This window comes from Linepithema humile, chromosome 7 (assembly GCF_040581485.1).
Source record: "Linepithema humile isolate Giens D197 chromosome 7, Lhum_UNIL_v1.0, whole genome shotgun sequence".
NCBI classification, from domain to species: Eukaryota; Metazoa; Arthropoda; class Insecta; order Hymenoptera; family Formicidae; genus Linepithema; species Linepithema humile.
Window position 1 is genome coordinate 4872672 of NC_090134.1, and position 13461 is coordinate 4886132.

Below are 13461 nucleotides of genomic sequence, written 5' to 3' on the forward strand. Positions count from 1 at the left end.
ATTGCACATATTTTGCGCGCGTGGCAAGTATGTAGGTATCATTCGCGTATTATTGCAGTGCGCTTATGGCGCATATTCTCTTCGCACGTAGAATCGTCATTGATTCAATTGTATCTTCGAACGATCCATTCAAATGCCAAGGTCCCGCGATTACGCGATACATATTGTAATCAGCGCGTGGATTTTAAAGATTTAATTGCGACCATAATCATATTTTACCAGTGACTGGCATAATTGAGCTGCAAGGTTACGCATCCCGCAGTTAAATTGACTGACATTACGGACGCAGTGATTTTCGAGCATTGCTTTGCATTTCAATTATATCGCGTGCTGTTGCACCTCAATCGATAGATTTCATGAATCATTTTTTCTTCTCTAATTAATATCTCTGATCGATATTCTGATCTTAATTGAATCACTATAGAAATATTTAGTTTAAGAGTCCTTTTTTATATTCGCATCGTATAAAACTGCAAAAATATAACGAGAAGTAAAATTTATTTTAAATTGACATTTAAAAATCGCATCAAATTCTAATAGCGCTCCGCGTTTTTCATATATATTGCGCGATTACGCTCGCATGTCCGTCATGCAATTTCTCCGAGATGATATGTGATTCATCTTAAATTGTGCCCGTTCTTACGACGCGCATAACTTCGCGTGCAGCTTCGCGTTGTGAAACAAAGTATCAACGTCGACAGACAAACGGAGGTGGACCTACATTCGCATATGCCGCTTAGAATTGCGTCGCGGCCTAGAGCGTCCCAATAAATTGTCTTAAGAATTCGTCAGGGTCGCTCTTCTTCCAGCACTTGTTCAGTAGACGATACGCGAGTCGTTTATTTTAAAACTGGTATAATCCACTTTGAAAAAGAACGAATTTGAGATGCCTGGCGTAAAAAGATACGTATTTTTTTTTTTTTTTTTGTAGTACTTTCCTGCAGTTGAATTAAGAAGACAATTAGTTGCATATTTTATGAAATATGTAGTTTTGATGGCGACTAAAATTTATGACAGGACAATTGGGCTAAAAAGTGATTAATGATTCACGTTGTAAATTGATCTTTATTACAAGAAATTACATGACTAATTTGTACATATAAAATATAAATATGATACAAGTACTATGATACAGAGACGCGTGTTTTCCAATGGAAAGTGGAAGTAGGTCGCTAGTTACAATTAATAATTACTATCACTATAATTCGTTATTATTACTGTTGTATTCCCGGTAGACGGACTGACACGCTCTTGGCAATGCTTTTAACTTAAGTTGAAAATTCGGACACGCGACGATAGATAAATAAAACATCACATGCATGAATTTTTAACATTTTACACGATAAAATATAATAATTTGCTCTCCGGATATAATTCTCGTTCGGAAGACCGGCGAACGAAATGCTACGTCTTCAATCATAATAACTATCATAACCGATCGACAGTTCGAGTAATCGATTAGCACGAAAAATCGTCAATTGTAATCCTCTCGCGATCCGTTCAACAATATATCGGACATTCATTCCCAACAGAAGGAAGGTAGGACAAAGCAATGACGACGGCTCGGCGGCGAACTCACGTTTTTGGTCGTAGATGAGTGAGACACGGAGAAATGAGCGTACAAGATCTTTTTTTTTTTTTTAATTTAGCGCGGGACGACACGAAGGAGTCACTTGATTACTTTCCACCCGCGGACGGCGAGTCTACCGATCGGCAATCCATCGCACATTCCGCGAGTCTGTGAAAATGACGTTCGCGCGCATGGAACCGCATTTACATTTCGTGCTTAGCGCTAAATGCGGCTATATAAGTTTTCAGTCTGTAATAACACGGAGTGCAATCTTTACTCGCGAAATTGTATTAGTCAATAAAAGGCTGGTATTAGGCGCCTGCATTTAGCGCTAAATGCGGGATGTAATTGCCGGCCGGTGTGTTTATATATATATGACGATCGGTCGCGTGTTCGCGTGTTACTCACGTCGGTAACGCTTGCATTGTGTGTGTATGTGTGTGTGTGTGTGTGTGTGCGCTTATATATTTCATATACATGTACGTGTATATCATGCATAAACGAACTTCAAGGTACAACAGTTCGGGACGAGAAAAAATGGGTGGTTTTCCATATCGATATTGGCCGTCGGTCCACCACGACTCGCGTCAGAAAACTAGAATACTTCTATTTCTGCCTTGCATTACTCCTATACCGATTTATTTTCATCACATCTATTTTTATTCTCCCCGACCTCATCCCCGCTTCTGCGCTTATGTCCTATCCGCGTCCTCTCTTCGCGTAACATTCTCACGTCGGAAACCAGAGTCGTTTCTCTCCCGCATCTCTCCTTTCTCTTCGTCGAGTTTCAATAGCACACACTCGCACGAACCGAGAGCCTCTTACGATTAGCAAAAGTTTACGATTTATAGTTACTCCCATTTCTCTTATCTTCCACGCGCGTTCTCCCTCTCCTTCTTTTCCTCATTCACTCTGTCTCTTTCTTTCCATTTCTTTCTTTCTTTCGCACTCTCTCTTCTTTCTCTCTTTCTCTCTCTCTCTCTCTCTCTCTCTCTCTCTCTCTCTCTCTCTCTCTCTCTCTCTCTCTTTCTCGCGCGCCTTTCTAAGTGAGTTACAGAACCCTACGAAGTGCGGTAACTGCTGATAACGATTAAAGCTACGATAATACCATGAATTAACGTGCGTGCATTGGATACATTACGGCGCGTTTCGTTAATCGATTGATTGTTAATCGTATAAAAAGTTTCTTTGCACTCTTTTGGCAGTGCGTTGCTCGCTCGCTCGCTCGCGACAAACTTTCCGTTTGGCTTTTTCTAAAAACCGAAGCTCGAGTTTTTCATAAACAAATTTGCATCTACTTCTAATACTCTAACTTTCATCATTCAGAATCATTTCCATTGACAACCCAGATTAACTGACGCCGCTTAACGATTTCCTTTCCCTCCCTGAAGCGTAATCCTAGTGATAACGTAGATGGAGAAGGAAAAATTTAATCAATGGTGATTTATGCCACTCAAATAGCGTGGCCGACCTCAAGTATCGGTATTATACAATCGACAATGCTCGGATAATCGTAGTTGACTCGCAATCATTCACAATCGGCTTTCTCGATTTTCACTCGACTGTCTTTCAGTGCACGGTCGATTGCTATTTTTTTTTTTTTTTTTCATCGACTTACGTTACGAATATCGACGCGTGTCGTATTGTTTTCTTTTTCCCTAGATTGAGATGAATATCTTTAATCTATCGCGACGGTTTCATCTGCTTGTTTCACTCGTCGCTGTTCCCGATGAACACGCAGTTTGGCCGATTGGCCGGCAGTCTTTATGCTTGGAAATCTCCCTCTTATAGCTTACTAATGTCATCAGTCAGGCGATGGGAGCGCAGTAATGTCCTAAATGACTCTGATGAACAATAGATGTAAGAACGAAGCACCGATTCTCACGTTTTGAACCATTAATGTCAATATAAACGCAGCGCGAAATCATTGCGCTCGAAATCGAAGCTCGTGTCGCTGTGTAACAATCGCAGAAATTACCTAACACCTTCGGCTTGTATCCTGAGAAACATCGTTGAAATTGAAGCAATCGCGAAATCTCTAACACGAATACATTTTTTCGGTATAACTCGATAATATAACTTCGATAAGACACATGCGTGTGCGTGTACGTGTGCGATACCTCGGTGAAACTTTTAGCTTTCTTCTTTTTTCAATATCTCGTTTAAATCTTGCTGGTATCGTTTTAGGCTTAACAATAGCGACGTACGATGATGGTGACGATACCATAATATATCATTAACAACTACTGGACGGAGTCGAGCGACATCGACGCCATTCTCTGCTAATTTTATTCCGTTCCGGCGACCTCGCTCGTCTCGTTTCAACGATTAAATTCGTAGGTGGGTGGGCGGGATTGATGAGAGAGATCAACACGCGGTCATGCGCGCTGATCTGAATCTATGTTAGGTGGTCTTAATCTCGGCCGATGTCGGTTGTTGGGGACAAGAGTCGAAGCAAGTGACAAGGAGAATGTGACTCTTACAGGCTTCCACTCTCTTCTGCAAGATGCATGTCTCGGCCGTCAGAGCCTCCAAAAACGACGGATCTCGCCAATCCATACTGTCCTCCACGTACACTGTTTCAAAAACAAACACAACGAAACGTAATCATAAATACGTATTATTAATCAAATTTCGCTAATTTCGATGCGTAAAATTTGTTTACGTTTATAAAACTAGAATCGTTGTTAGAATCACGATTGTAAATGATAAAAATAACAGACGTCAATTACTGAATTAATTTATCTCCGCGTTGTTGAAACATTTTAAATGTGAGGAATTTTTTAAATCTTCTTTCAATGCGAAAAGATTGAAATGTTTGTAGTTTGTAGCGCGAAAAAGTGATAAAAGCGATACTTACGATTATAATCCCAGCGACAGTCGGGCACCATAAGGCGCCGCTTGGCATCGCGCAGTTCCAGTCTAAGAAGGCGCTGGCGCAGGCGAAGGTTGTGTATCCTGGACATCGTTCCACGTGGATTCGAGCGCACCCGCGCGCGCCTGTCCAGGATGTCTACGTCCTCGCCTGTATATGCGAGAATCGCCGACGCCGCGGGCGGCCCCGGCTGAGCCCGGCAGTGGGCCCGCGACCGCCGAGGCCCGCACCCTACCGCCCGCCGTTCCACCGCTGAAACACCCGCACAACGTCGAAGTTAGAACCCCGAGCGCGCCACCTGAGGAGAATCACCGTACGGCGGGATCGTTTTAGAGGGTTTCTGTATCCTTTCTAGGGTCGTGAAGCTCTCAACAATGCTTTCGAAGGCTTTCGTGCTCTACGTACTTGACTGGAGCTGGATAGTTGGAGAACGAGTGGAATGTTAGACTATAATATAGGATAAATAGCGATTGCGTTGGAACGAGAGGGTTTCCATGCGAAGCGAGTAATAGAAATAATCGTCTAGCTGCAACTGGCACACAAAGAAGTAGATAGACTTGTGTTAGAATGTGTATTTTGGTATAAGCGTTTTTATTAGATGCGTCTCAATTCTGTTTTTAGGGGACTCAGTTAATTTATTTTAGAGAATCTACGTTGTTATGTAGAAAAAGTTATTTCGAGAATTATTATATCGATCGCACGCTTTTATAAATGCGGTTAATCGAAAGATATTTGACGATTACCTTGATGCTCCTGCAATGCGCCGGTTTGCCTGGACGAGTCGCTGGCGATGCTGCTCGTCTCGCTGTCTCTAACGACACTGTCGTAACCGGAGCTCTCGGCACGATGTCTGGATAGCGTAGCTGGTGATAGCTTGGCCGCCCGCGGCGTTGTGTCTGCGCCGGAGTCGGAACCTTCTTTGTTCAGACCGAACGAGGAGCCGAGGCTAAGGATCTTACGTTGCATTCGTCCGGAGGACGGCGACGAAGATGGCATCGGCAATTGCAAAGGCGTGCCGCCTAAGATATAAAAATAGATTGCAAAAGTATATTAATTAATTTATTAATTTTCAACTGCAAATTTAGTAAAGTATGCTTATTTATTGGAATCTAAATTGATCAAAATACAATTATTCGATATTTTTGCTCTTTAAATTAAACATTAGATGCTATGATTTAAATTTGCATCGGTTTTAAATCAATGCAAATTTTTATAAAAACGTAGGAGATTTAAAACAATTTAAGGGCGCTTTGGATAAAAATTAGAATGTTGTTAGATTGATTCGCACCTTGAATCTTCAGATCCTCCTCGATGTCGGACTTTCCCGTAACCGTTCTCTCGGACCTCTCGGCAGCCGTGAACAGCTTCTTAGCCTCTATGTACTCCTCCTCGGGATCCGAGCCGGACGCTCCGTTTCCGGGTATCCTTTCGATCTCCTCCTTCAGATTAGGGTTCGAAGCACCGTCCGGATGCCTCAGATTGGAAATATTGCAGTCGCCCAGCTTGCCGCAGTACCTTCTGGGACTGGCGAGATGAGCGACGCTGCTAGGGTACCAATAGGAGGCCGTGGCGGGTCTGGACATGCTCTGACGACAATTATCGCAGATCTTCTCCTGATCGGGTTTGCCGGCTATATACGCGGGTTCGCTGTAGATGCTGCCGTGATTGCTCGCGTTGTCGTTGAACAAGACATCCGAAAGGGACAAGGATTGACAGCGAGACGGCGGACGGAAGACGGTCGCTGCTGGAATTTGTCCTGCATTAATGTTATACTGCATGTAGACCGCAGATAGCTGGCTGTAGTGCCTTGATTGAAATCTAAATTTTATTCGGAAGACGATCTTTCGTTTCCAACCGAATAGCGGATAGCAACTTCATTTTTCTTTTATTTGAATTATTATAATTTTTTTTCGAATTTTGTAAATTTATTTTATCAATTATCATAGGAAACAAACAGGAATGAAATGTAAAAGTATTATCGTCAGCGCGAATGCGGGGACGAGCAAAAATGTGTAAAAATCGCTTTCAACGACTATCGAACATCGAACATCGAGCAATGGATTACAAAGCTTGTGTACGACGGGAGTAATCCTGACGAACGCGTGACAGGCAACGTCCGTTCGCGTGGGGATTCGACGTTGCCGGCGGTAAAAAGGATGTCTGCCTTTTCTTTTTATTTCCGTACGACTGACCGAGCATCAAACCGCAAAAAGAAACTGATGAAACTTACATGGAGCGTCTCGCACGTTGACAGTGGAGGAGTTTTCTCTCTGGTAAGTCACGGAGTTAGAGACGTTGGCGAGCGCGAGTTTGTTCTGATAGAGCTCGTGGAGGCGGGCCAACTGATCGAACTTATGCCTGGTCTCTTGCTCGAGAAAGTCCTCGTGGTCGAAGTAAGGCCTGGGCAGGACACCCGCGCCGACTGGCGGTGGATAGTGCGGTCTATATCTCTCCGTGTCCGACATCACTGACATGGAGTCTGGAATTTATTTTTCGTCTCATATCTTTCGCCCGTCCGAGTTTATATCGCGCTACGCAAAAAGTCACCGTGAAGACAAACGAAGAAAAACAGTGAAACTATTACTGGGCTATAGCTGTTCGCTTCGATACGAAGAACAGATACAATGACATGTAATTACATGAGGATTTCTCTTTTCGAATTATTTTTTTCTACTATATGGCTATTACGCGCTTCGGGAAAAGTCGATTTTAAAACAACGCTTTCGGCAGAACTTTGAGTTTCGCGCGGCAGAGGCAATCGCGATGAGATAGAGATTAAATGAAATTGTATGTGGAAGAAAAACGTTTAGTTAGTGAAAGAGAAATTGTTGTACTATTTTAGACAGAAATACAGAATGCTTATAATAAATCAAGCTAGTCGGCATTCGAAAATTAAAAGACGCAACAAATTTATATTCTAAATGTATATTCAACATAAAAATCTAAATATTAAAAAAATTGATTATTTAAAAAAAAATCAATTTCGAAAAAAATGTGTAGGCGTAGATTTACTCACCTGTGAAAGTTGACACTACAGTGAGATTTTCCTGACTAAGAATCCTTAGAGGATGTTCTTCCTGGTCGCTCTCGGGCAACGGATTCTCACCCATGCAGAGCGCGATGTCCTCCTCAGTCACTTGTAGACACGAATCCTGCATAGGTACCGGTTCCAAGTCTTCCACCTCGACGATCTCCAAAATCTCGTCCTCGGAGGACAACGAGTGTCTGGAAGGTAGGACGATGTCCTTGTGCGACAGATTCAGACTTTCCATGGAGACCTCTCGGCTGACTCCGTTGCTGAGCGGCTCGATCAACGGCAAAGGCGGAGGCACGACAATCTCTTCATCGTCGTCCTCGTCCTCCGGCAGATCGAGCTTCCCTTTTTCGATGCTGTCGTCCATCACCGGGCTAGCTGTCAGATCTAATCCCGAGTCCGTGTTAGACTTGACGTTAAGCAGATTCAGCTTGGCGCTCAACTTTTCGGTTATATCCTCGATCTCGTTCGCTTTTAGGCTGTCGCTCTCCACGGTGGACAGCGATGTATCATCATCTTCCGCACCGCCGCAGGTCTTGAACTGCGTCAGCTCCTTGAACTGGCCGGACGACTGGCCGGAAGATGGCTTCGAGGACTCGAGCCGCGGCGCAGCGTGCTTCGCCCGCTGTATCTGCGATGACTGATTTTCCACCCACTTCCGGATCATGCTCTTCTTGTGGCTGTCCATGAAGCCGTAGCCGGAAGATGCGTGCTGATGCTGAGCGTGCAGCTGCAACGCCGGCGCGCCGGTCAGCTGCATCGGCCCGTCGATCCATGTCTCCCGCTTGTGATGAGAATCTTTCAGCAGATGTCTGGCCTCGGCGACTTTCGACTTGGAAATTCTCGGGCCGTCTATCCACTGCTCGTCAGACCCGCCACTCGGCGCCGCCACCGGAATCTTGCTGCCGGGCGAATCGTTGATTTTGGACGCCGAGCCGCTCTTGGACGAAGAATTCTTCCTAGCCGGACTCGCTTTCGGTGTCGCGCTGTGCGCCGGCGAGGTCTGCTTCGACGCGGTCTGCGTCAGCGTTTTCACCGTCTTCGACTTGTGTGCCGGACTGCGCTCTTCCGGAATCTTGCTCGGCCTCTCGGCGGCGGAACCGCGAAGCACTCTGCCCATCACGCAACGATTGTCGCCCGAGTTCAAACTAGGTATGTAAACGGGCGGATGCTCGCCGTCGGTGGCATCGTCGGCGCTCGGCCCGACGTAGATCACCGTGTCGGCCGACAGATCGCTCGAGCTCGGATCGCACTCGCTGTTCTGCCGAGCCGCCTCCTCGCCGGAACTGCCGCCGCTTCCGGTACCCTGTGTGCCGCTGCCGACGAACTTGATCTTCCGGCGTCGCATCCGGTGGATCCTCGACGCCAGTTGAACGGTCGTTAGCGTCTCGGTGTAGTGCTGGGCGTTGGGAGACACATGGGCTATCATGGCCGCGTGACAGGTCAAAGAGCTGAGGCATTCCTTCAGCAGTTGAGTCAATTTATGCTCTTTGTACGGCAAGTGCTTCTGGCCGTTAAAGATCGCGAGCAGAATGTTGCCCAGACCGGAGAGAGGAATTCCGCCCGACGACTTGCCGCGGTCTGAGTTTCCCAAGTCCATCAGGTGCAGCCGACTTCTACCACCGGCGACTGCACAGTCGAGAAAGGAGCGCTCATTTCGAATGTCATTACGTAAAGTGAAGAGAGCGAGAGAAATTTTACGACGACAAACGTTACATATATTTAAAAAATCCGAAGAAAAATGTATAATCAACAGCCTTTAGAAAGGCTATAAAATCTTTTTCTCAAGATATTTTTGTGAGAAAAGTCTTGAGAGTGGAAAGCGCAGTAACGATTTATACGAGAGTTTTCGAGATGGGATTTATTTACCTCCGCCCTTGCCGGCGACGCTGTACTGGTACACGTGCAGCGTGTAAAGCATGTGCGCGTCGCCGTCCTCCCGCTGACGACCGGCGACCGCCGCGTCGAGGTAGAAAGCCGCGCGTTCCGCCGTCGGCGCGCGTAGCTCGCTGTGCTGCTGCAATTGAAGGGTGCCAAACAGCGGATCGTCTCTGAGATACACGGCCGGTGACTGCTCCGAGTCTGGAAAGAAGGAAAAAAAACCGCAACGGTATTACGCAATGTTTATTTCGCACTTTCATGTTTCGCGTAGCACACGCGGAGAAGACGACGCGAGATTGATAAGCAGAGTAGTATTGCGTAATAATATTTCGCATCTGTCGTGGACACAATTTACTTTCGCGACGATATTGAACACATTTTATGACATAAAAATGTTTTATATATCTGTTTCTTGCGCGCTTATCCGTTTTTTACGTCGTTATATTAGCGATATGACGTAATCACTATGCATTTTAATCATAAAGAAATTATAAAATGCCAGGCTCCTTGCTTTGCCAAATGGATGCATCCTGCGTAGAATTTCACCCCGAGCTTGCATAAGCTCCTCAAGTATTCTCCGTTTAATTTGATTCTATTATTTCACGAAAAAATAATATCGCGCGCAGAACGAAGAGGATCGAGATGCAGGTGCGCACCACTCGGAGCCGTAAATCGGTCGAAGCGAGGGTTGAGATATCCGCGGGACGCTTCGTCCTGAATTACGACGTCGATAAAACGTCGGAAGATACGTCGCTGGAGATACCTACGTTTCGCTATCGTGTTTTATCACGCGTTTGGTCACGGAGCTACATGCGAATAATCAGCGTAATGCGAAACATAGCTGTAAATAGTGATCAGCGTAAAAGGGCAATTACGAGGTCGGGATGGGCGCGTGGATCAGGCAATGCAATCTTCGTATTGTTGCTACTTCGCCGTGCAAATAAAACAGTCGGGTCATAAAGGAGTAGACGGAGAAAGAGGATTAGTTATCCTCGGTTAAAAGGAAAGTCGCTCGGATAAAAAGTTGCGAGGAGATCGCGAAGAAAGCACTGCGAGCTATCAATTATTTCGGATTGGACACGCGGTGATAAACGTCGCGATTGCGTGAGCACGTTTGCTGTTACGATATGTTGAATTAAAGTAAGGAAATCGCAGGGCGGATAAAATTTAATGACCCGTGAATCGTTTCTCGCATAATGGAATAATAGAAGCGAAATTGAATCTTGATTCTACTTATTCAGAAAATAAAAAAGAAATCTATTTTCTTTATCGTCGTTCCGTCAACATATTACACAGAAGAAATCTTGTACAAGTTGAACGTATAGCAACTAAGATAAATGCATGATGTATAGCTGGAATCGATTCGCATCATATTTATGCATGTAGATTCGCTGATTGTGTGGAAAAAATGTGAAATATGAAACAAAGGAAAGGAAAGTCGGAAACATCATCAAACGCATTCAAGTCGCTTTTCGCATGGAGATGAAATCGTACGCTTCACGGCGGTGGATTGAAAGTGCAGACTAAGGATTTCTTCGCGCCGTTGCACTGGAATTCGTAGCGATCCATAAGAAAGCTCGTAAAAAGTTGCGATAGCGAATTCATGCGGATTTTCGATCAAGAAACGTCGGTACTGTATAAGTACGAGAGTCGCGGACGAAATCGAATGAAAACGCCATTACATTTTCGGGATTATTTTCTGACAGTGCGGCATGGGAGTTCCGGGAAGTCGGAGATTCGAAGACGGATCTCAAGTCCGAATAATATAAAAATCCGAGTAATATAAAATTCGGAAGTGCATCTCGCACAACTGAAAAGTAGCTAAAGGGAACGTAAATATTGTTAAGAGCACGTTTGATAATGCGCTCCTTTCGTGTCCGCGAGACGTGAAGGATCCATAAAAGAGCCCGGACGAGCACGCGGACGAGAATTTAATTCGAGTAATGCTTCTCGAGTACCTACGTAGCTTTGTATCTCCGGCACCGTGCGCATTCGTCTACCCGAAATTACTTCACCGTCGCTCTCACTAACCCCGCACGTGTATTTTTATGCGGCCACGTCTCTGCGCCACGGAGCGCCACGGAGCGCTACGGTTGATACGCTGGACGTCATTCGCGTTTATATGGTGTTTAGATAACCCCATCCACGTTCGTAAATTGCCAATTAGCCTTTTACTGCCGAACGCGAGCTCGTCTTCTCGCGCTTCCACCTTCATCACGACATCATAAAGAACGCAAAGGAAAGACGTTAAAGGATAAGGACGGGGCGCGACGACATATGCCGCAGTTTATTTCCGCCAGGCCGTCTGCGACTTTTCACATCTGTTCCTGCCGGAAACCTTTTACCGCTCCTTTATGCCGCGCCGGGGAAATGGCCGCGAGCTTCGCACGGGATCACGACGAATGGGCTCCGTGCGAGCTTTCGCCGAGTCATCAAGCGATTGATTTCGACTATATCCGATCATATTAGACGAGATATACTGCTACGGTCCGAGCGAGCCGCTCCGCCTCCGCTGAGCAGTTGAGCGTGCGATGAGGGAAACAAGAGGCGCGCGCGAAGGCGGGAGGTGGGAGTATCCTCTAGACTTGCCCGAGCCTCCTTGATTTCCGTAATTTGCGAAGTCTCGGGGAACTGACTTAGCCGTAGATGTTCGATAATGAAATTCGGCGAGGCGTATCCGATGAGAGCGAGAATGAGAGAGAGAGAGAGAGAGAGAGAGAGAAAGAGAGAAAAAAGCGACATCAGATTATTTGCATAGATCGATAATAGTGCGCACCTGTATAGAAATTTAGATAATTCCGCGGATTTTGTATATCGAAAGCTCTTAATAATAGAAGCGCGAAAGTGAGCGATAGCGTTAGAAGCCTTTGCAGGGCTTTGTAAGAATCCGGATTAAGGGGGGTGGGAAGGGAGAAGGGGTATTAATATTTATGAAGCACGTGAAGTGGCTCGAATAAGTCCGCGGTTTCTCCGGCTTCTGTTGGCATTAAGCCGCAGTGATAAAGTAAGGAGAAAAGTTGATAATTGTTAAAGTAGTAAGTACACTACATTTCGCTGCATTTAATAGCGAATTTTTGCATCATTAAGTCGGCGTGTCTTAATTTTAGATTGATTTTAGAGTCTTTTAATGCTCAACTGACTGCACAACATGCATTTCTTTATGTATAAAAGAAAAATTTAACGAGAGATTGATTTTTCTTCAGAAAACAAAAATTTAATAAGATAAACAATGTTGTTTGTGTAGCTTGTCTGTATAAATCTGTTAAAGACGCGTGTTTAAAGGCGTTTTTTCTATCATCATGCGGTATTAGAGCGCCCGCTCTCATTAAATCGTATAAATTTCCCGATTTCTTGACCGAGGGGTGACGTAAACGACGCTTAAACTTCGCAAACTGGAATACGACGCCCCGAAATGCACGACAGGCTACACCTCGAGGTAATAATAAGGACGGCCCGGTCTGGCCAAAGTTATACGGATATACGCGGCACGTATATACACCGTGGCCCGCGTATAATAATTCACACAGATATGGAGCGTGGATGTACGGTGCAGAAGCGGCGTAGCAATATCCATAAAAGGGACCAGAGGATGTAATATTACCGGCATCTGTGCCCTGCGGTGCAGAAGTACCGCGAGGAAGGAGACGACAAGTCCGCGACGTCGACGATTGCAACGCGAAGTAAAAGGAGAAACGAAAAATGCGGGGGAAAAAATTGAAAAAAAAAAAAAAAAAAGAATCTGTGCGCAGCACCTTACCTTTCGGCAAAGAAATACGTAATGGACGCGGTTTCAGTTTACGGCAATTGTGAGCGGACGAACGAGCGTTACGCTCACTGCTGGCGTCGCAGGGGATCGGGAGAAAAGGAGCGCCTCGAACCTCCCTCTGAATAAATCGTTTTTCGACGCGTTTCGAATACAGTTTCCGCGCCCGATCCCCTCGATCGTAACAGTCCTCGTCGTCGCTGGGGCAGAAGGGCAGTAAAGGAAATCTGTTTCGCCTTTCCGGACGGCCGGCTGCGCCCCGGTACGCGACTTGTTTCCCGAGCTCCGCAATATTTCCACGAGAAGTTTCTCGCCCCGGAGCACGCGTGACGTATCGT

General features: G+C 45.5%; 2 protein-coding genes across 7 annotated transcripts in view; one reads left to right on the top strand and one right to left on the bottom strand.

The window, feature by feature from the left end:
- LOC105668376 (uncharacterized) overlaps window positions 1–13461 on the top strand; it is a 189104-nt gene that overhangs the window by 163028 nt on the left and 12615 nt on the right. The window lies entirely within an intron of this gene.
- Window positions 1046–13461, bottom strand: part of LOC105668373 (kinesin-like protein KIF26A) — a 316872-nt gene continuing 304456 nt past the window's right edge. For 3 of the 6 annotated variants that reach the window (XM_012360716.2, XM_067358968.1, XM_067358967.1), the window contains 7 exons: window positions 9349–9561; window positions 7462–9108; window positions 6676–6924; window positions 5734–6189; window positions 5189–5464; window positions 4431–4697; window positions 1046–4146 (listed from right to left, as the gene is read on the bottom strand). In XM_012360716.2, the coding sequence (XP_012216139.2) occupies window positions 3974–4146; window positions 4431–4697; window positions 5189–5464; window positions 5734–6189; window positions 6676–6924; window positions 7462–9108; window positions 9349–9561 (3281 nt within the window). In that variant the 3' untranslated portion in view covers window positions 1046–3973. Of the gene's footprint in view, window positions 4147–4430; window positions 4744–5188; window positions 5465–5733; window positions 6202–6675; window positions 6925–7461; window positions 9109–9348; window positions 9562–13461 lie in introns of those variants that run through there. The other 3 variants (XM_067358966.1, XR_010891197.1, XM_067358970.1) reach the window with 3 other exon arrangements.